The sequence below is a fragment of the Elaeis guineensis genome, chromosome 15 (genome assembly GCF_000442705.2).
Source record: "Elaeis guineensis isolate ETL-2024a chromosome 15, EG11, whole genome shotgun sequence".
NCBI classification, from domain to species: domain Eukaryota; kingdom Viridiplantae; phylum Streptophyta; class Magnoliopsida; order Arecales; family Arecaceae; genus Elaeis; species Elaeis guineensis.
The window spans coordinates 62,533,608-62,557,577 of NC_026007.2; the positions used below are offsets into that span (position 1 = coordinate 62,533,608).

A 23,970-nucleotide genomic window follows, 5' to 3' on the forward strand; every position below is an offset into this window, starting at 1 on the left:
TACCATTAATACACAATTGGGCATTGGGCTATATGCTAAAAAATTGAGATTTCTTGAACATTTCCACAGAAAACTACAAGAAATCTACCATAATTTACACCAATTGTGGATCCTTCTAAGCATGTACACTTGTGACACTTTCTAAATTCCCTTCCTTCCCCATACTGGGATACAATTCTTTAAGAATCTTATACATAGCCTGTTCTAACACTAGGAGAAAAATGCTCTCCCCCATGCTTCTTAAACCTAGTTGCAAAATTTTAGAGCTAAATACAGGGATGAGCATCTTAATTTGGAGAAACAACAATACTATATATCGGAGAGAGCTGAGAGTGTTCATTATAAAAGAAAATTGTCGATCATGTGAAAGATCACATCTGCACCATCTGAATTTATGAAGTGTGTCTTTACCTGCACCAAATTAATACAATACTTATTGACCCATAAGCTCAAATTTGCATACTTATGTGTCAGAAAAATATGTTTATCAAAAATCCATGATTACTTGTGTTATGTTGCCTGAAATGGCAATTTTAGCTCCTTGAATCTAGCTTGTATTTCATCATGTAACATGGTACCATGCATGGAAGATTATGGAGCTATTTTAGTTGGGCTTTGCCGCCAGGATAGGCAAGGGGGCATTTGTATCCAGTCTCTTAAGGATTTTTATCTTTAGGTTTTGGGGCGATTGTAATGTCACCATGGCCAAAACATCACAAAAATTTATTCCTCCCAACCTTCAGTTCTGACAATAAACAACTTTGTATGGTTGAACTTCAGATGCATAATGACCCAGAGCTTGGTATCAAGAATTTAGATGCAAAAATAGGCAATAGTGGCTGAGTAGCTTTCAGTTAAAAAGCTGTTAGGCTGGCTTAAATTCAATGCTTTGATGAAGGCAAACATGAATTACTTTAAGAATACGGTCTTGCGATTCGCAATCACCAGACAGAAAACAATGAAAGGAAATTAACAGCGAATCTGATGAAAGAAGAAATAAAATTTTAAGATCAGGTCATAGAAAGCTGGAAATAAAGAATGAGTACATAACAGGATTGAGCATTGCTAGCCTAATACAGTGTTGAAAATAATTTAAATTTAGCTGGTCATAGCATTTAAGATGACATTTGATGGTTTAAATTGCAACAAAAGGTCAAATTGGGATTAAGTGCATCATTTATATGTTGGATTCTGACACCAAAGATGGCCTGTGAAACAAGAGAAAAACTGCCATATGAAATATGGAACTGCAAAAACAACTGCATGTCACGTAGGAAAGTAAGAAATCAAAACTGAAAGGAGATAAATACGAGGTGTTCAAAACTATATATAAGAATCATATCTAAGCTTGTGATTCTTGATAAAAATTAGTCCTATTAAATGACCTCGCAAGGGAGAAGATATTCTCAAGTTTTTTTAATAGAGTGGATCAAGCAATTGAAAATTGGAACTAAAGGATGGAGCTTATGATAGGAACTGACTTTCATACTTTGAACTAGCTTTGGAAGGGAAAAAATGGTTTTGATTTCAGATTGCTGACTCTGAAATCAAAATGGGCTGCATTCAAATGTACATATGCATAATGATAGGTTAAATTGGGATATGTTTTCATGGATATGGTGGATTCTTGACAACTAATCACTGGATCTCAAAAGCTTAAGCTAATAGGAAGTAGGTCCATAATATATATCAGGCTTAATACCTCCTCTTCACATTGAGCCTGGACCACACATGCGGACGGACCACAATAAGCAAAATAAGTCAAGACAATAATCAGGATGATTAAATAAATAATTGGCATGAAGGGAAGTCAAATTCATGACCTCCAGGAAACCTGAGCTCTTCATGCCATGATGACTGATCACTGGATCACAAAAACTCAAGCTGATGGGCGATGGATCAACAAGGTATATCAGGCTTAAAAATTCTGAATACAAAATAATGTAAAACCTAAGTATAACTGCCTCCTGCACCATATGTCACCAACAAAACTTCCGTTCTTATAGACAAAAGAACAGAGACCAAGTTAAATATTTGATGAAAATGGAACAAAGCACAGAGATTCAAAGACCACAATATTGAATCATGCAGAAAATACTTATAAGACAAGTTAATTGTATTCTATATGCCATAACTGCAAACAGGCAATGCAGGAACAAAGCCCTCTTAGCTGTGAAGATGCTCATCTCAAGCCAATTCACCATCTCATAATGGGATCTTGATCCGAGGAACCGGAAAAAAAGGGTCCAGAATGGAGAAGATGTTGATAAGAAACATGGACACACGTGCTGTTGAGTTTAACCTGGTAGTTGAAGAGCAACAGAAATTTACAGATGCAACTTAGCAAGGTTTGTTTTGTCTTTTCAAGATTAAAGACTACTCTAGAACAACTCCAAGACCATGGACTTGCAACACAGATTATACACATGCACATGTGCGTAATTGCACAAAGACAAGTATAGAAGCAAAACAGCATCAAGGCAAGCTGATAAAATTCTCTTCTCTAACAAGCTTCAATGAATGACCTAATTGGCTTTGTACTTTGGGAGGGCACCCGGGGAAGGGGCAGGGGGTGATGTAGGGACAGACCACCAATGAACTTTTCCTCACATACTAATCCATTTAAGGCCATTTCCTCTATTTGAGGATGAATCATTTCACATATATCTAAAACAAAATTAATGCAGTTTTTTCTGGATGAAAATATGGTAGATGGTTGATATTAGCAAATTGGAATCAGTCATTGATATGTATCACAAACATGAAGAGAAAGTTTCACCATGAAAAATGGCAGTCAGGCTCATTTTAACTATGACCTTAACATATTGGCATCATTAAGTATGTCGTGATAGCAAGAAAGCAACATACCTGAATAGTGCTGTGAGCAAAAATTCTTTGTTTACTTTTTCGGAAGCTGATGTCTACTCTTTCCCAGGGAACTCTGGTTAGACCCTTGATCATTGCCTCTGCAGTGGTTAAAGAAAACAAGAGATGCATGAGACTGTGCCTACGAAGGGAAGCAGTGAAGAAGCAGCACACAGAACTGCTACCATACATATCCTGTAACATCCTCACTGTTCAGGGCCCATTCTCATCAGCATACAATTACTAAATGAAATGTAAGAACCGACACAGTTGATTTTGATGTTTACTGTAGATACATTAGTTTGAGGCAAGCCAACAACAATGCATTACAAACACTTCAAGTGAACTAAAACATCTAGATATCCTTACCTACAACTTTTTCTTCCTTATCGAATTAAAATTTTCAGAATAAATCATCATAATAATGAGAAAAGCATTAAAAATAAAATAATTATTTATTAGTTTCAGTTAATAATTAATTGGTTTTCTTTTATTTTCAATGCCAGCTGTGAACATTTGGACAGTTAAACAACTTATTTTCTGATACTCTTTCAAAGCACGGAACTTAAATACTTGTTTCTTCTAATCTCAAAATTTACGGACTTCTGTCTCATTTCATAGTTCTCTTAGAAATTTTTCACTTATAGAAACAGCTTGTAGAAACTAGTAGAGACTTATATTTTTGGCTAGCTCAGATAATGGGTTTAAAGGAGTTCGAGGGCAGATTTTAATGAGAGAGGAGCTATGCACCATGGATCAGGTTTTTATTCCTTAGTGAGAAGTGAAGAAAGCAGGAGGGAGATGAATCCTGAACCTTCTATTGCGGTCTCTGAACATTCTGCATTGCTTTCCTTATCTTCTAAGGGAAAAGAATAATGTGTTCTAGGGAAGATTTGCCACACTCATTGTGGCAAGAAAAAACTAACAGAGAGCACTTATTGGATGGAATATCCTCATCTCCAGCCAGCTACACTAACTCACTAAGAGAAGGGACTGCAACGAAGAAACTGCAGGCAGCTGCTGATCACGTTGTACAGGGACTTTCTGGAACCCTTCAAATATTTGCTTGGTCTCTCATGAATCAAGCTTCTACTCCCGGCATCAGTAAAGATCTCTTCTCTGATAAGGTAATTAAACTCAAACAACTGCTAACTTGCCTCAACTCCACTGCTTCCACTGTGCTTGCTAAATCAACTATGTGTACTATCTTAGTCTCTTGTCAACCTTCCGCTAGGTCATCTTTCATCATTGCCTCAGGTGCCACTGATCATATGACTTGTTCTGCATCCTTGTTTTCCTCTTGTTGCTTAATTAGGATAGGAAAATTTAGAATTACTGATAGATCCTTTTCAATAATTTCTGGAAAGGGGAACATCAAATCAGTAAAAATTTTACCTTGGATTCAGTTCTTCATGTTCCTGGTTTGAATAGCAATTAGCTTTCAGTCAGTCGCCTCACTAAAAACTTGGATCGTGTTGTAACATATTTTTCTATTCATTAAGTTTTCCAGGATCGACAGATGAGGAGAATGATTGAGAGTGGTCGTGAAGCTGGAGGGCTCCACACCCTTGATGGAGATGTCAGCTCTGGTTTCATTCTTCTAGTATTAGCTTTAGGGAAAATAAAGATGTCATAGCTGAGGTTTATCTTTGGCATGCTAGAGTAGGATTTAATTCTTTGAAAATTTAAGTTTCTGAATTATTCAAGTTTGTTTATTCTGAAAGTCATCCAAATCCTGTTTACCAGTGGGCAAAATAATGTAGAACAACTTGTCCTCATTCAGTAATAGTGTTATTTGTCTTCTCGACCTTGTTCATTTAGATGTCTAGGGTCCTTGACCTGTCGTTGCTATTGATGGCTGTAGATATTTCATTATCTTATCATTATTCAAGATGTACTTGGCTTGTTATGATAAAAAGCAGAAAAGAAGTACCACACACCACTCAGAATTTTCACAAGATCGTGAAAACAAAAGTTGACAAGAAAAATAAAAGTTGTGAGGAGCCGAAGACAGATAATGCAAGAGAATTCTTTCAAAGAACTCTGAACATAATTCTTGATGATGTGGGTGTGATACATAAATTTTCCTGTGTCTCAATCCCTCAACAGAATGGTGCTTCAAAAAGAAAGAATAGATACTTGTTAAAGACAGCAAGGTGTTGTTCCAACACAAGCTGCCTAAGAAATTTTGGCTGGATGCAGTGCTTACAGAAGCCTATGTGATTAACAAAATGCCACCTAGGGTGTTGGGAATGAAGACTCCATTATTTGTTGTTGATCCCAATCCGTATTTTTTTCTCTTCCTCCCAGAATTTTTGGTTCCTATGTTTTGTTCATGTCAAGGATCCCAAACAAGCTGAATGGGATCCATGAGCAGTTAAGAGGGATTTCCTTAGAATATGCCTCTATACAGAACAGGTATAAATGCTTTGATATTCAAACTGGAAGGAAATATGTCACAAGGATGTCGTTTTCAATACCGTTTAGTCATGTTTTAATTCTCCTTGAGTCCTATTAAGGGAGAGACTAGTTGGACGGAAGAGCCTTCTTTGATACCCCAGTTTCTACTTTTATATTTCGCATTCTTTTCATCCTGATCATCCATCTTCTCCTCCTTTTCTTGATCAGCCTGGTAGTCAAAAAGGAACTGAGGCTTTAGTTAATCTTGATGACTCTATGCCAGCTACAGAGAAGACTGATCCAATAGAGGTGACTGTCTATCAGAGAAGGAATAAAAAGACTGTTTCAGTTAACAATCAAGACCAGTCAAAATCCTCATTGCCGACTCTAGGTAATTTTGATATTCTCTTTTGTTTCTGCTCCTATCTCCAATGAAAATGTTATTTCTAATGACTCCTCCAATTTAAATCTTTCAACTGATACGCTAAAAATACTTTCATTAGCAGCAAATTATCCTTGGAGTAACAAGAATTAGATGTCAAGAATGTCTTTCTGAATGGGGAACTACAACAGGATATATACATGCATCCACCACCTAGATATGTGGTTAATAGGGAAGGCATGCAAGTCGAAAAAGGCTATCTATGGCCTTATACAATCTCCAAGTGCCTAGTTTAAACAACTTTCTGAAGCCAGGATCTGTGGATATTCACAGAGCAATGCAGATCATACTCTTTTCATAAAGAAGGATCATCAGCTCGCAATTTTGATAGTGCATGTTGATGATATGGCAATAACTGGGATATTTTTAAGAAATCAAGAGGTTGAAGGGAGTTTTAGCTATAGAATTTGCAATTAAAGATCCTGGAGATCTTAAGTATTGCTTGGAATAGAGGTTGCTCAATCTAGAAAAGGGATATTTGCCTATCAAATGATGCCTACTGAGACCTATTGAAGGAGAAAAGAAAATCAGGTGTAAGCCATCAGCCATGTCTATTGTTCCCAATCATTCTATAGGTGAGTCTGATGGAAGTCCATATCCTAAGATACAAAGCTACCAGTGGCTGGTTGGAAAGCTGTTGAACTTGTTCTGATCAGGCCAGATATAGCTTATGCACCGAATACTGTCAATCAATTTATGCACCATGCCAGAGTTCCTCACTCTCAAGCTGTTGAGAGAATTCTGAAATATCTGAAATCTTGTCAAGGAAATGACCTGTTATTCACAAAGAATGAACATTCCCGAGTGGAGGCACTTCTAAATGCTGCCTGGGCAGGATCTGTAGTTGATAGAAGATCTACTAAAGGTTATTGTACACTTGTAGAAGCCAACCTTGTTACATGGAGAAGCAAGAAACAGATAGGAAGTGCTGAGTCTAATGCGGAGACAGAATATATAGACATATTTCTTGGTGTACAGAAATACTTTGCTTACAGATTCTACTGCAGGAGATAGGAATAGAGCCACCACTTCCTTCAAAGTTGTATTATGCTAACAAAACTGCTATAAATATGGCCAACAATCCAGTTCAGCATGACAAGACTTAGTATATAGAGCTCAAACATCACTTTGTTTGAGAAAGATTGGATTCAAGGGAATTGTGCTCACCTATGTTCTTTCAAGTAGCCAAGTTGCAAATATATTTGCAAAGGGCCTCTAAAAGCCTAATTTCATGTCTTTTCTGGACAAGCTGGGCACAGCATATATCTATGCTCAGCTTGAGCAAGAGTACAAAGAATAAAATAGGTTCACCATAAGTGCATTACCATAATTTGTTCATACATTTTAATAAATAGGAGGAGAGGGATATAATCTCTTTTGGTAGGTTCTTCCAACATTTTTCTTCCCTTCTTCTTCTCTTCTTCCTTCTTCTTTCTTCTCTTATTGTATTCTTATCTCTTATACAAAGTTCTGATTAATGCAACAGAAACAAATATATGTATACATATACCAAATTCAGTACATTTGTCTCTTTGTATAACCCAACATAAAAGGATGCAACAATGAGAAGAAAGAGTTATATTACATAAAAACAAGGCAATGACAGAGCAGCATGTTATATGTATAGCATCCTTAAAAATCCTGCACCAGCAGTTACAGCGCATGCATTTTAACCATTATGCTCCAAATTCAAGGCAGAGTTTAACATATGATTATACATGTAAAAACCATAAAGCTCATCCATTTAGTTATCTTTCTAAAAAACAATTGCCACCAACAGATTATAGGAGGCATAAAGTGTAAAAACCCTTTTAAAAACTGCACCTTGAAAACTACAGCTCAACAGACTGGTATATTGAAGAAAATAACACAAAATTCAGTAATAAAATTTAAGACAAACCTTCCATCTCACTTGCAGTTTTTGGTTCAGAAACTATTGTCTCTGAAAAATCTTCCTGCTGCACAATAGTAGTTTTTGGTTTCTCCACATAGACAACATGTGGATATTTCCCATTTTTTGTAAAACTTTCACGCTGCATTAAGGAAATACAGTGCAATTAGATAAATGTGTTACACTAAAATTAAAAATATGGAGACCAATGCAATTGGATTAATGTTCCACACCCAAACCAAAACAAATATTGAAAACACTACCTTGGGAAGCTCATCTTGACGACGTATTGAAGATGTCTTCCAGCCAACAATAACTGAATGAGTTAAAGCGTTTCGTTAAGTGATTGTCAAACTTCCTTAGATGACAAAATTGATATAATGTAGTTACAATGCTACATTGCACTACTTGTTACTAAAATAGGATACAATCATAGCAAGCGTTTGAGTAAGCAACACGACGCTTGAAAGATTGCAAAGCGGACCTGCAGAAAAATCAAGCAAAATTGGCCATACTATGGTAAAATCCTAAAGCAAAGCTGTTAATGAGAAAGATCAATGATGAAAGGCTTACATGAATTTGAGATCTCCACAGTCATTGACCATCTGAAGGAGAAGAGGAGGCTTTCCCTCATCTTTGTCTTTTAGGAACAGATGCTTTCCTGTTCTTCCAATAATCCATGAAATACGATATGCCATCTTTTCTAGTGCATAGGAGCCACAGAGAACTGGGATCTGCAAGTTATTATTTTTACTTTATTTCAAATAACCAATCACAACGGAAATGGTTCATCTTGATAAATACACACATTTATCCTATTTCAAATATTGTGTAAAGATGAAAACTAACAGTTAGCAATGCACAAACAATAGAAAATAGTATAGAGCAAGACAGGGAAATAAGAATAGAAAATTGAGAAGACATGTATGATGTGTGCACATATTTAAAGAGAAGAGAGTGTAAAAGTATGAATCTGTAAATTTGATCATTAACAGTAGACTGATAGCTAAATTTGGAAATATAAGTGACTTTAGAACAAACTTTGGGAGAACAAAGTTGTGCAGTCCTTCTGTTGACTCCTTCAAGTTGTTCTCTTGTGTGATAGAGAACCCAAATATATTTTCTTCTTAGAAGATTCAAATAAGCATTCCCGCCCAAAAAAAAATAAAAAAATAAAAAAAATAAAGAAGATTCAAATGAGCAGAAGTAACTGCACTCCTTAGCAGATATGTACGTTATCCATTCTTAAGAACAATTGTGGTTTTGCATAGTGTAATTGCTGGTTTAGTCTGTGTTGGGGAATACCCATCGACCGACCGACCGACGGCCGGAGGGACCGACCGATCGACCGATGGCCGGAAGCGACCGACTGACGGACGCCCTCACCGGCCAATTAACCGCCCATCACCGACTGAAGATGTGTCGGACGTACCTTTCCCGACCGACTGAATCCGGAGGTCTGATGGCCGACTCACGTAAGACTCGCCGACCAACAGAGGGGCCCGACGCCTCTCAGCTGACCACCGACTTAGGGTCGGTCGACTCCTTCAATCGCCGTACAGCCGCCAGAGCTTGTCAGTTCTGACAGCAACATGCGGCACTACCACCTGGGGGCATTGTCCCGCCTAGGGCATTGTCAACCCTAGTGATTTGACAGCCCCACGGCGACATGACACTTTTACGGCGACTCTGACAGTCTACAGTGAGTTGACAATTCCTTAATTGTCCGCGCCATTAATGACGGCGCCATACCGTGCTCCACTATATAAATCGGGGAGGGCAACAGTGCAAGGGATCTGGCCACTTCTCGACTTTGAATCCACAGGCTCGCTCCTCTCCCTCTCTCTCTCTCGATTGAGCTCTCTGTCTTCATTTCACTGTTGCCCAGTCACCTCTCTGACTTGACCGTCGGAGGGTCCCTGCCGGAGCCGCCTTCGGTCAGTGTGGACTTCTCTTTTTTGCAGGTGCACGTTCCCCGGCGATCGGATGACGAGGCGATTGGCCGCAATAGATTGGCGCACCAGGAAGGGGACACGATGACGAAGACAAGAGCCCAACGATCGAGGATCACCGGGTCGGCGAGGCGCTCTTCCCGTCGGGAAGAGGCCTCCCCGCCACCGTCGGCGGCGGAGCCCAGCTCTCCACGCCCCGCGGTGACCACGGAGGCGCAGATCGCGGCCATCGTACGGCAGATGACCGTACTGACAGACGCAGTCAAGAGCCTCCAGCAACAACCGGCGGCCCGTCCGATGCCCTCCAGGAGCAGCCGCCGACGACCGCGCCGATCCCCGTCGCCCCCGCGCGAGCGCCCCCAACAACGCTCCCACGGAGAGGAGGAGGGACGGCCATGGCGCGATGACCGACAATCCCAGCAGCCCTCTTCTTCCCTGCTGGAACGGGCGAGGAAGGGGAAGCGGCAACGAACGCTGTCCGCCTCCCTCTCGGAATCTTCCGGAGACTCCACTCCTGGGGTCTCCCAGCACCGACGGACGGATGACTACGAGCGCAGGTTCGAGGAAATTGACCGTCGGCTTGCGCAGTTGCAGGTGGACGGCCAGAAGTCTTCGAATGACGTCGACTTCCAGACCGCCCAACCTCTCTCCCAACTAGTTCTCGACGAACCGATTTCCAGTCGGTTCAAGATGCCGCACATGGAGCCATACGACGGCTCCACCGACCCGATCGACCACCTTGAGAGCTACAAAGCTCTCATGACGATCCAAGGGGCAACCGACGCTCTTTTTTGCATCGGCTTTCCCGCCACGCTCCGCAAGGCTGCTAGGGCCTGGTACTCCGGTCTTTGATCGGGAAGTATCCACTCCTTCGGGCAGCTCGAGCACTCGTTCGTGGCCCACTTTAGCACCAGCCGGAAGCCGCCGCGAACGTCGGACAGCCTTTTCTCCCTCAAACAGGAGGAGAATGAGACGCTCCGACACTTCGTGGCACGATTCAACACGGCCACGCTCGAGGTCCGGGACCTCAACGAAGACATGGCAATCTCAGCCATGAAGCGGGGGCTGAAGGCGTCCCGATTCACCTACTCTCTGGACAAGACCCTCCCCCGGACGTACGCCGAGCTGTTGGAGCGCGCGTACAAGTACATGCGCGCGGATGAAAGAGCTTCCAACCGACGCTTGGCCGAGCCCAGAGGCCCGAAGGAGAAACGGAGGAAGGGTCGGGAACCCGCCGAACCCAGCAGGCCCCCGACCGATAGTCGGGTCTCGCCACCCCGACGAATCCAAAAGTCACCCCGGCAACAGAGTCCAAGGCCGGCACGCCCCAGGTATGACTCCTACACTCCTCTCTCCGCTCCTCGTGCGCAGATTCTGATGGAGATAAAGGGGGAGGAATACCTGCGACGGCCTCTGCCTCTGAAGGCAAAAGGCCTCGACCGTCGGAAGTACTGCCGATTTCACCGAGGCCACGGCCACAACACCGAGCAGTGCATCCAGCTCACGGATGAGATTGAAGCCCTCATTCGCCGGGGGTATCTCGGTAAATTTTGGAAGGGCCAGCCGACTCAACCAGTTACTGATCGACGACCCAAGCCGACTGAAGAAGCGGCGACTAATCAGCCGACGGCCGGAGTCATCAACATGATCTCCAAGCAGCTGGGCCCGGGGACGTCCGCGGGAGGGGAGCCGACGAAAAAGCCACACCCGGATGACGTAATCACTTTTACGGAGGAAGACGTTCGGGGCATCCAAACTTCCCACGACGATGCTGTTGTTGTTTCGGCAACAATAGCGAATTATGATGTAAAAAAAATTTTTGTTGATAATGAAAGTTCGACAAATATTTTGTTTTACTCGACCTTCTCCCGGATGCAACTGTCAACCGACCGACTTAAGAGGGTCTCCATGCCCTTGATCGGCTTTGCCGGAGACACTGTCACGACGGAAGGAGAAATTACCCTGCCTGTGACGGCCGGCACCGAACCGCGACAAGCACGGTCCATTTAACTTTCGCGGTCGTCCAAGTGCCTTCGGCCTACAACGCCATACTTGGACGACCCGGACTAAACACCCTCAAGGCAATCGTCTCGACGTACCATCTCCTCGTTCGGTTCTCGACCAAAAATGGGGTCGGAGAGATGCGCGGAGATCAACAGCTCGCCGGATGATGCTTTCAGATCTCCGCTCAAAACGACGAGTCGAAGGGCTCCCTGACGATCGACAAGCTGGACCAGCGGGAGGAGGAAGAACGAGGTTCGCCGGCCGAGCAGCTCGTGCCGATCCCGATAACGGAAAATCCGAATCGGAAGGTTTGGGTCGGGTCCCAACTGCCCAACCCCGAACGACGACGATTGACGGAGCTGCTGACGGCTAATGCCGACATATTTGCTTGGTCGGCAGCAGATATGTCGGGCATCTCCCCGGAGATAATAACCCACCGACTCAACATCGACCCGACGATGAAGCCGGTGAGGCAGAAGAAAAGGTCCTTCGCTCCAGAGAGGCAGAGGACCATCGACGAAGAAGTGGACAAGCTACTCGAAGCGGGCTTCATCCGAGAATCCACGTATCCCGATTGGCTCGCCAATGTTGTCATGGTCAAGAAAGCCAACGGGAAGTGGAGGATTTGCATCGACTATACCAACCTAAACCGAGCCTGCCCAAAAGATAGCTTCCCACTTCCCAAGATCGACCAGCTGGTGGACGCGACGTCCGAATTTCGACTACTCAGCTTCATGGACGCCTTCGCCGGGTACAACCAGATCCGGATGGCGTCTGAAGACGAGGAGCACACCGCCTTCGTGACTCCTAAGGGCCTCTACTGTTATCGGGTGATGCCCTTCGGACTGAAGAACGCCGGCGCCACCTACCAGTGACTCGTCAATAAGGTCTTTAAAGACCAGATCGGGCGCAACATGGAGGTGTACGTGGACGACATGCTGGTGAAAAGTGCGTGAATCCCGGATCATGTTCAGGATCTCGAGGAGACCTTTCGCACCCTGCGACGACACCGAATGAAGCTCAACCCGACCAAGTGCGCTTTTGGGGTGACCTCAGGGAAGTTCCTCGGATTCCTCGTTTCTCAGAGAGGGATTGAGGCCAACCCTGAGAAGATAAAGGCAATCCTCGACATGTGTCATCCGAACACCAAGAAGGAGGTCCAACAGCTGAACGGAAAAATCGTCGCTCTTAGCCGATTCATTTCTCGATCAGCTGAAAGGTGCCTCCCGTTTTTCAAAACTTTGCGCCAGGCAAATGGTTTTTCTTGGTCGGATGAGTGCCAACGGGCCTTCGAAGACCTGAAGAAGTACTTGGCTTCCCCGCCGCTGCTCGTAAAATCGCAGGTCGGGGAGACCTTGTATCTCTACTTGGCCACATCTTCTGAGGCGATCAGTTCGGTGCTCGTCCGAGAAAACGAGAACCGAACCCATCAGCCTATCTACTACATCAGCAAGGTGCTCCACGGCGCCGAAGCCAGATATTCGGAGACGGAAAAGATGATTTTCACCCTGATCGTCTCCGCGCAACGACTCCGTCCATACTTCCAGGCTCATGCCATAGTGGTGCTCACCAACCAGCCCCTGAGGGCGATATTGCACCGACCGGATACATCTGGACGACTGGCAAAGTGGGCGATGAAGCTCAGCGAGTTCGACGTTCAGTACCGACCGCGGCCTGCCTTGAAGGCTCAGGTCTTGGCCGACTTCATCGCCGAGTGCCCGACAACCGATCAAGGGTCGGGAGCTGAAGACCCGGGACGAGACGCGATCTTCGAGCCAGATCCGGTCTCCACCTGGGTACTGCACATCGACGGGGCTTCAAACGCTCAGGGAAGCGGGGCTGGGCTCCTGCTCACGAATTCGGATGGGGTGGTCACCGAGTACGCCCTCCGATTCGACTTCAAGGCCTCCAACAACCAAGCCGAATACGAAGCACTCCTCGCTGGCTTGAGGATGGCGAGGGAACTGGGCATCAACAGCCTCCGGGCATTCTCCGACTCTCAGCTGATCGTGGGACAGGTCAAGGGCGAATTCGAGGCACGAGATCCGACCATGGTCAAATACCTTCAGAAAGTGAAGGACCTCGTAGCACGCCTCAGGTATTTTAAAATTTCCCACATCCCTAGGTCGGAGAACGCCCGTGCCGACGCACTCTCCAGACTGGCAACTTCGGCCTTCGACTCTTTGAGTCGGACGTTCGTGGAGAACCTCGAGCAGCCGAGCATCGATCGAGTCGAAGAAGTACAGCAGCTGACGGCCGAACCAAGTTGGATGGACCCGATCGTTCGGTATCTGACCGACGGGATCGGTCCCGAGGATCCCGCGGAGGCCAAGCGGCTCCGATGGTCGGCCTCCCAATATGTAATCATGGACGACCGACTCTACAAGAGGTCGTTCTCCCTCCCCTTGCTCAGGTGTTTGGGACCGACCGACGCCGACTACGCTCTCCGAGAGGTGTACGAAGGAATTTGCGGGAATCACTTGGGGGATAAGTCCCTGGCCTACAAAGTCCTGCGACAGGGCTACTATTGGCCTACCATGAAGAAGGACGCGGCCGAGTTGGTTCGGAGGTGCGAACCTTGTCAAAAGTACGCCAACATTCAACACCAACCGGCCAGCCAAATTGCTCCTATTGTCGCTCCATGGCCCTTCGTCTAGTGGGGGGTCGACATTCTCGGTCCTTTTCCTCCAGCGTCGGGTCAGAGAAAGTTCATAGTTGTCGCTATCGACTACTTCACCAAATGGGTGGAGGCCGAGCCCCTGGCGCAGATCACCGAGCGGAAGATGGAGGACTTTGTCCAAAAATCCATCATCTTCAGGTTCGGGTTGCCGCATACTATCATCACCGACAATGGGCGGCAATTCGACAACCAAGACTTCAGAGACTTCTGCGCCATGTTCCACATCACACACCGACTAACTTCAGTCGGGCACCCACAGTCCAACGGCGAAGTCGAGGTGACCAATCGGACCTTGCTCCACGGACTCAAAACCCGACTAAATGAAGCCAAAGGCCTCTGGGTCGATGAGCTAGGCTCCGTTCTGTGGGCTTACCGAACGACCCCCCGCGTTCCGACCGGGGAGTCGCCTTTCAGCTTGGCCTACGGGACGGAGGCGATGATCCCGCTTGAGATTGGACTGCCGTCTTCAAGAGCCGAGCGGTATCAAGAGCCGGACAACTCCGAGTGTCGGAGGGCCGACCTAGACCTCCTCCCCGAACTACGAGACGAGGCTCAAATTCGCATGGCTTCGTACCGACAGAAGGTCGCTCGGTATTACAACGCCAAGGTCAGACCAAAGCTTTTCAGGCCTGGTGACTTAGTCCTGAGGAAGGCAAAGGTCTCGAAGCCCATGGACCAAGGAAAGTTGGCTCCAAATTGGGAAGGGTCCTACAAGGTAGCAGACACCTATGGTCCGAGAGCCTACCGACTGGAGACCCTTGAAGGGAAATCCATTCTCCGAACTTGGAACGCCGACAACTTGAAGTTGTATTACCAATGAACTTTGTAATTGTCCGGTCGGAATACAAGTTCGGTTTGAAATCTCGGAGTTTTAACTCTTCGACTAACGATCGGCGCTCACCAAGGTCAAGCCCTGACATGCCGACTTGGGCTTGGCATCCGCCTGAAACCAACGACCCTATCGTCGGTGATGCATCGAACTCTTACAAGGATCGATGCACCCATATGAACGGGAGTTACACTCCTTCGACCTTCGCCGACGCATCGGACTCTTACAAGGGCCGATGCATCCAGATGAACGGGAGTTGACACTCCTTCGACGGTCGACGATACATCGGACTCTTACAAGGACCGATGCATCCATATGAACGGGAGTTACACTCCTTCGACCTTCGACGATGCATCGGACTCTTACAAGGACCGATGCACCCATATGAACGGGAGTTACACTCCTTCGACCTTCGCCGACGCATCGGACTCTTACAAGGACCGATGCACCCATATGAACGGGAGTTACACTCCTTCGACCTTCGCCGACGCATCGGACTCTTACAAGGACCGATGCATCCAGATGAACGGGAGTCGACACTCCTTCGACGGTCGACGATACATCGGACTCTTACGAGGACCGACGCATCTATATTGACGGGAGTTGACACTCCTTCTACGGTCGAACTTTCGGGCCAGACCATCGGCTAACAAGCCGATCGGGCCCCGACCAAAGAAAGGTGAAATGCCTACGCGACCAACGTCGCGACTCCCGACCGAGCTACGGTCGGTCGAAGGATATTCGGCTTACCACCGTCTATCGCACAATGCGACCTCAGTCGCATTCATGACTCACCGATCGGGCTACGGCCGGCCGAAAGATATTCGGCTTACCACCGTATATCGCGAGGCGCAGTAAATATACCCGACACAAGGGTATCGGGGTCCGACTTATCGGTGCTCCCTTGACCGAATGCGCCGGACGACATTCGACTGAACGCGTCAGAGGAGACCCGACTACCGAACCTTTACCACGGTCGGTCGGCTCCCGACTCAACAGACGCGCCCGACTGACGACCTTGACTATCAAAGGCCAATCCAAAGTCGGGACTTACTCTACCTTCGTGGCGGCACGAGTTGCCGAACGTCCTAACCGACCTATATGAGTTAGCGACTTACGAAGACATTCTACAACGCGCAAAGAAAAATAAGCAAAGAAAAGGTTAAGTCCAAAAACTTTGATTTCATTGAAGAATCAAAATAAGGTTTACAAAGGAAGGCCGAAACCCGATTACAAGCCAGAGCAAAAACAAAAAGGAAAAACAAAACCGACTAATCGTCGGAGTCGACCTCCTCCACTGGACGGCGATGGGAGATGGTCGGCGGATCCGCTCTGACTTCTGCAGTCGGGGCCGACTGATCTTCGATAGCCGGCTCTGCGTCCTCTTCGGCTTCCGCCCTGGTGGAAAGGCCTTCCGACACTGGTTCGGCCGTTTCCTCCGCAGCTGGGGCCTCCGACTCTGGCAGAACTATGCCGCTGAGATCCAGTTTCGGGTACAAGCCTCGAACGGCTTCTCGAGCATCCTCGTACCCGACCCGGTACGAGAGGAAGCCGCTCTCCAGAAGTTCTTCTCGGTACTCTTCTGAGTCTCGAAAAACTTTGACGGCCCGACTCAGAGCCTCCTTCGCCGACTCAGCCTCGGCCTTCGCGATGTCCGCGTCGGCCTGGGTGATGGACAAGCCTTCTTCGGCCTTGGCGAGGTTTTCGAGACTTACTCGGAGTTGCTCGCGGTCGGCCTCCAGCTCCTTGGCGACGCCGTCTTGCTCTTGCCGGAGCCGATGGATTGTCCGGGACTTCTTCTTCGCGTCGTCCTTGGCCGACTGAAGTTCTGACTCCGACGACGCCAAAGCCCCCTTGAGTCGGGAGACCTCCTCCGAGAGTCGGGAGACCTCCCCCTCAAGTCGGCCCTCCCGATCGACCGACTGCTGCAGCTGATCGACGAGGATGACTTTGTCGGCTTCGAGGGCTCCGACCTTGTCCCTCCACACCGCGCGCATCTCGCCGAACTTTCGATATCCGACCTCCAGCTCAGAGATATTGAAGACCAGCTGCACAAGGTGAAACCGACCGATAAGAAAGCAGATCTATGAGAAACTGCATTAAAAAGCAAAGGGAAGAGAAACTCACCCGGATCATCATCGGATAAAATGAAGACAGCATGTCAGACACACGCTGGTTCTTCATTGCGTCGATGTCGGCGGGAAGGAGCGCCTGGCACAATTTCCTGGCCAAGTCGTGGTTGGCCAGGCCCGACGCACCTTCGGAAAGCGGAAAGTCGGCCGATCCTCCGCCAGCCGACCGACCTTCGTCGCCCGACGCCATGGGGGCCTTGCCTCAGCTAGTTGCCCAGGCCCTGACGTCGGAGATTGACGGCAGGCTTGAGCCCGACCGAGTCTCGACCGACGGTGCGGCGGTAGCAGGCGTCGGTCGCTCGGGTTCGCGGGCCTCCTCCCGAACTTCTGAAGCCTGCTGAGCGATCGGTGCGCCATCTACGGACTCAGCAGCCCGTCTGTCGGGTGAAGCGGCGCCCTCGACCGACGGTCCCTCGGACGGGACATCAACGAGCACTGTCGGCGCTGACAGTGCAATCACCGGCTCCGCCTCCGACCCAGTCGGTTCGTTCGGCGGAGGTGCACGGGGCCTCTTGGGAGGCTGCGATGGCCCGGCGCCTTGCGCCGGCCTCTTCCTTACGGTGTACTGACGTACGTCGGCTGCCGTCAGCCGTGTCCTCGGCGGCATATCTGAAAAGGACGATAAATGGTCAGTACCGAAAAGGAAAACAAAAAGAAGAAAGAGGGGTCGGGAAAATAAAAAACCGACCTAAACGGGGGACCGGGCTAAGGCCAGCGTCGTACAGGGCCTGCTCGGTGACAAGCTCGCTCTGCTTCGGCACCGAGATATCCTTCAGCCGGTGGAAGTCCTCCCGATCTTCAGCCTCCACCCGACTGTTCTCATTCGGCTCGGTTCGGGGATCCCCCAACGGACGGAAAACCCCCAAGGAGCGGAAGACGACGCAAAGAAAAACTGGTTCTTCCACCCGTGAATGGACGATAGAAGACCAGTAATGAAGAAGAGCCCTTTCCGAGGAATAAAGTACCACCACCCTCGAGTTTTAGGGTGGGGTCGAAGGACGAAGAAGACTCGAAAAAGGGAGATCCGAGGTTCGGTCGGCAAAAGCCGACACAAAAGTGCAAAACTGACTATCAGCCGAACCGAGTTCGGCGCGAGTTGTGCCGGGCACAGCCCGTAATAGTCGAAGATATTTCGGACGAACTCCGGAACCGAAAATCGAAGGCCTGTCCGGAGGTCCTCCAAGTAAAAGGCCACCTGGCCCTCAGGCGGGCTGTTAACCCGACCAGCGGCACCAGGGGCGAACAGCCGGAACTGCTCCGGGATGCGGTATTGCTTCCGGAGCCGATCGACGTTCGGCCCCGAAAGTGAAGAAACCTCCACCTCCGTGGTCGACCGAGTGTCGTCGGTCGGCTCTCCCGACCGACCACCTCGTGGGGACGTCCTAGCCATGGATGCAGACGGATGGCAAGGAAGAAGAAGGAGATGGTGAAGACAACAATGACCCTTAAGAGGAGAAGAACGAACGGCAAAGGAAAGAAGGAGAAGGAGAGTACCTGGAACAAGGACTCACGCGGGCAGAGTTTCGACAGTGAAATGAGGAGGATAAAAAAAACCAAGTGGGGGCGACCCTGTATATATAGTGCCCCCTGACGGTCGAGATGAAGGCGCGACCAACGAGGACTCCCCAGATCTTGCCGCGTGGCGTCATCCGGACCGTCCGACGGTTCGGCGCACCTGCCTTTAGATCGAGCCACGTCACCTCCATCCGCTCCAACGAACCCGTCCCAATGGCCGCACGCCACGTGGCGTAGAGGCCTCGACGTTTCGTATCCCCGAAGGGACGGCGGGAACGGCAGCTCCCCTTCCCGATGGGACGTGACACCTGACGCCGACGTGACACCTGACGCCGACGTGACATCTGACACCGACTAGATGTCTGACGCCAGCAAATCGTCCGGCATTTATGAGACGCCTGACATCGGATCAACCCACGGTACGGTCGGATTTTTGCATACGACGAATCCACTCCTGTTCGCCCAGGGTTGCTGCCCAAATAAAAGCATCGGCCAGCTCACCGTCCGACTCAGGAGTGGAGGGAGGCAACTGTTGGGGAATACCCACCGACCGACCGACCGACGGCCGGAGGGACCGACCGACCGACCGACGGTCGGAGGGACCGACCGACCGACCGACGACCGGAGGGACCGACCGACCGACCGATGGCCGGAAGCGACCGACTGACGGACGCCCTCACCGGCCAATTAACCGTCCATCACCGACTGAGGATGTGTCGGGCGTACCTTTCCCGACCGACTGAACTCGGAGGTCTGATGGCCGACTCACGTAAGACTCGCCGACCAACAGAGGAGCCCGACGCCTCTCAGCTGACCACGGACTTAAGGTCGGTCGACTCCTTCAATCGCCGTACAGCCGTCAGAGCTTGTAAGTTCTGACAGCAACATGCGGCACTACCACCTGGGGGCATTGTCCCGTCTAGGGCATTGTCAACCCTAGTGATTTGACAGCCCCACGGCGACATGACACTTTTACGGCGACTCTGACAGTCTACAGTGAGTTAACAATTCCTTAATTGTCCGCGCCATTAATGACGGCGCCATACCGTGCTCCACTATATAAATCGGGGAGGGCAACAGTGCAAGGGATCTGGCCACTTCTCGACTTTGAATCCACAGGCTCGCTCCTCTCCCTCGCTCTCTCTCGATTGAGCTCTCTGTCTTCATTTCACTGTTGCCCAGTCGCCTCTCTGACTTGACCGTCGGAGGGTCTCCGCCGGAGCCGCCTCCGGTCAGTGTGGACTTCCCTTTTTTGCAGGTGCACGTTCCCCGGCGATCGGACGATGAGGCGATTGGCCGCAATAGTCTGCTTGATTTGTTTAATGAAAATCAATGTTCACCACAGAGGAATCAATTAAATGAAAATAATCAATAAACTATAGAGTAACAACTTAAAACATTAATTAGCAATGAAATAACTTGAGGGCCATTGCTAAAATCAAATATATTAGATCAATAATTCCTCAGGCTAACACAATGAAATGATGTTAGAAAAGGATGCACTAGAACAAGCAAAAAACTGAAGTAACAAATATGAATATATTCATGAAGTGAAGGATGGATGATAAAACAGATATAGAAATTTCCAAACTGACATGAGAGATTAGGATAGTGACATGAGAGCAACCTTCAGTTTAGCATAGTGAAATTGCAGTTACATCAAAGAGATTAGGATGTCTCAAAACCAGGTACTAAAGAACCAAAGTAAACAAAGTTTACATGGTCTTGGATGTCACCTGTTTGTGCAACCTTGAGCCAAGGTGAGGTGTTGCAAAAGTTATAAAATTCATTGGCTCCAGTCCAGCAATTTTTCCTTTTAATTTTTCTTCCACATGTTGGGTTCCAGATGTACAAGTTTTAGAGTCCTCATTTTCCTCTGGAGGTTTTCTCGACACATCTTTTTCATATAATATGCCGATGGCGTATCTTGCAATCAAGCCACCTAGTGAATGCCCAACAAAGGATATCTTTTCAAGCTCAGGTCGGTTCTCGACAACTGATATGACCTGATTTCATAAACTGGGCCATGTAAGTCAACAGGAATATTGCCGTATAATCAATAAAGAGTTTGTAACAATGAAAACTAATATGCTTGGTCCACCAATTTACAGGGAAAAATGACACAACAAACATTAAAAATCGTTACACTTAGTTCCTTAATGGAGAATAAAATAAAGGTTGAAAGCTAGTGAGATAGTCATTGGCACCTCTTCTGCTAGTCTCTCTCCCATTACATCAACACCATGAAACGTGAGGGTTGAGTAATTACATTCACTGCCTGCAAAATACATAGTAATAAATCATACTCATATAAGAAGGAAGAAGGAAGAAAACATAAGTGCAGCACGTAAGGGTAACAAGTATGACTGCCTTTATTTCCCGAGTCACTTTTAGGGGCTTGTTTGCAACTGGCAAGGCATAGTGGGATGTGAACATGTCCCATTAGATAGGAATCTTGAAAGTAAGTTACTAGTAGTTCACTTCAGATAAGTTCAGTTGAGAGGAGATACTGTTGTCTTTGTCAGACATTGACATTAAGCCTAGATTAGTTCCAATTAAAAATTATAACATTAGATATTGATATAAATCAAGTTCTGGTCTTGCTTTCTGATGGTCAGTAGTGGCCGGTTCTTGTCAACCATATATTAACCAGTATATTTCTTTTTTTTGCTGTAGCTTCTTTATCCATGACTTTGTCCATCATCATATGACCAGTAAGCTGCTTACACTTCTGCTGCTATTTGACATCCACTCTAACAGTACACAATTTGATGCCTCTGTTTTATTACTTCTCCTTTTGCTGCATCTGTGCCTCCATGTTTTTCTTCACTAGATGGTCATGAATATATTGATTCTGCACATACTGGGTCTGGATAGTTTTTTGCCAGCAATTTAACTACCATCTACCATGTACCCTGTAGCCATCTGTTTTGATTCTAGGCCTACTGCGATTTGCCATAACATTCTTAAACATCCTACTGTCAAAACTAATGTTATTGCAGTCAATTGTTGATTCTCTTTCTTGAAGATTTATTTCTTCCATTCACTGTGACAAAGTCCTTAATCTCTAAGGTTTGCATACGTAAGATGATGTACTTTGCTAAATCACTCCAAGAGAAACCTTATATCGCTTTTAATTTAATTGCAACAGGCTTGGCAAACTAGACGTGGGGCAATCAATATGTGATAGAAATCTGAAAGATCCTGACACCTTGAATTCCTAAAGGCTTTTAGTATATGCTTATGATGGTCCAAGAATAAAACCGATGCCAAATGAATTATATAGCCTTGTGTAGAGCCGCCTTACTCTTTTTCTATCAGACCTAGAAAAGGGGAAAAGAAAACAATACCACACTAAGGGATAAGGGTACTCACAATGAACAAAAACATCTTCAGGATATTTCTTCACAAACTGTTTTGCAGCAAATTTCCAATTTGCAGCACTGCAAATGCAAAAGGAAACTACTTTAAAGAATAAGAAAAAGATTGTAAGGTGCAAATTGCTCAGAAGACCACACAGTACAGCAATAATAATCCATGAAATCATAGAATTTGAATCCAACCACCAAAGAAGAAGAAGAAGAAGAACGAACCTCATTCCAACGGCTGTGACCGCTAAAGGATTCGATTAGGAATGAACTAGATTACTAAGCTTTGTATTCTTAAATATCCGTGTCATTAACGTGCTCAGATCTACATGCACCGTAGGTACATTATATGCTGACATAATATAGTATTTAGTATTTAAGCTATTCAACTGCTTAATTAAATTCGTCCCTACAGTGCGTGTTACGAGTAATTGCCAAATTCATGAAGGGAGGAGAGTAAGCAAGCAATTTTTCGGACATGGCTGCTAACACCAGCACAGTAATTCCAGGAGGGGCCCACTCCCCCGCCATGTCAGCCTCATGGGCCCCGCTAGAACATCACCGCTGGTCCATCACTGATCACTGTCTCGTTTTATGGACGGATCAGCTGATCCCAGCAAAACTAGAAAAGCAGTTGGATCCAAATCCGCGAACAGATAGCGTTAACAAGGTGATAAAAGGGGGATCGTAAAAGAGAGAATTTTTAAACCAGACGATCTCAATGAATATAGATGTCTAATCTCATCTATCCTTGATTCATTACTCCAGAAAAACGAGAAAAAAAAGAAAGCGAACAGGAAAGGGATCGATCCGTCCCGTAGTACCAGACCTTCCGATGATGCCATTCACCGTCACCACCAGATGCGTTGGGATCCGACGCTCCCCTTCCCCGCCGCCTCCATTGTCCGCCTTCCGATCTCCGCTGTCAACCACCGCCGGCGGATCGCCGGCCGGCTTGAAGCAACTCGACCGCCGGAGGTAAGTCGAGTACCTCCGTCCCTTCCTCCTCCTCAGCTTTACCCCCTCCACGGCCTCTCCTCCTCCTCCTCCTCTTTGCGCCTCCGCTGCCGGAGCCATCTGGAGACTTCGATCTCTGACCTTCTCGTGGGATCGATTGGTCTTGGGAGGGGTTTTGGGGAAGGGAATTAGGGTTTTATAGTCTCGGCGATTTCCATCTAGATTCTACAATGTCACTCTCTCGCTATATACATTACTTTCGCTCTCGCTGACTTACAGATCTCTAGCCTATTTTTTAATTCGTTCAAACGTGGCGTTGGCGGTCACCTGGAAGGAAGAGAGGAGAGAGAGGGAGCCGCTCGATGTTTTGATCATTTCCTGTTTTTTTGTCGACTTCTCCAACTCCTTTATATTCTTATATTTCCCATCAGCCCGCTGACTGTGGCAAACATCAGATGCGAACTATCGCCCGGGAGTTCCTATGCGGCCACGCGAATTATAAATAAATCTCCACCGTCAGTCCCCCGACCAGGTCCACCTGTCTTTGACCTAGCCCTGGCACTGACTGACACCGTGGATCATATGTAACGCACTTAAAGTAACCAAACGATGTGCTTAAGATTAAGCGAATCCGACATCATAAGAATCCAGATTCGGTAAGCTCGACCTATAACATAGCCAAATTATTGAACCAGGCAATGCAGGCCAACTAAAACAACTTGTACTACACAATTGACCCGTTAACGAGCAAATGATTTGAATCAGTCGTTTGACTAACTTCTATTGTTGGTTGATTTCGAGTCCGGTTTAATTTTGTAGAGTCCAAGCCAGAATATCTCTATCAAATGTTAGCTCAATGGGTCTAATCAGGACTATCAGGTCCATGTCCGTCTGTCTCGAAAAGCGAGATGGGCTAAGAAGCGTGCGCGGTCTAA

At 47.0% G+C, this 23,970-nt stretch overlaps 1 protein-coding gene across 2 annotated transcripts; it reads right to left on the reverse strand.

Moving 5' to 3' along the window:
• Positions 1-5: 5 nt before the first annotated feature.
• On the reverse strand, positions 6-23,398 carry LOC105058178 (putative lipase ROG1). Of its 2 annotated transcripts, XR_012137128.1 has the most exons (11): positions 22,908-23,398; positions 22,086-22,153; positions 20,918-20,988; positions 20,447-20,716; positions 8,172-8,332; positions 8,027-8,082; positions 7,862-7,914; positions 7,608-7,740; positions 2,869-2,966; positions 2,136-2,302; positions 6-411 (listed from the first exon to the last, which is right to left on the reverse strand). XR_012137128.1 is itself a non-coding variant. In XM_010941020.4 (10 exons), the coding sequence occupies exons 1-10, from the start codon at positions 23,153-23,155 to the stop codon at positions 340-342; spliced, it is 1,230 nt and encodes a 409-aa protein (XP_010939322.1). In that variant the 5' UTR covers positions 23,156-23,398; the 3' UTR covers positions 6-339. The 2 variants fall into 2 exon arrangements, 1 of the variants encoding a protein (XP_010939322.1); XM_010941020.4 differs by lacking the exon at positions 2,136-2,302.
• Positions 23,399-23,970: the final 572 nt, after the last annotated feature.

Excerpts from the sequence above, each read along its gene's own strand:
- LOC105058178 (XM_010941020.4), bottom strand. The coding sequence starts at position 23,155 with ATGGCTCCGGCAGCGGAGGCGCAAAGAGGAGGAGGAGGAGGAGAGGCC. Across the intron at positions 20,989-22,085 it reads TGAAGATGTTTTTGTTCATT|GCAGTGAATGTAATTACTCA; the intron begins GTGAGTACCCTT and ends TGTATTTTGCAG. Across the intron at positions 2,967-7,607 it reads AACTGCAAGTGAGATGGAAG|AGGCAATGATCAAGGGTCTA; the intron begins GTTTGTCTTAAA and ends TAACCACTGCAG.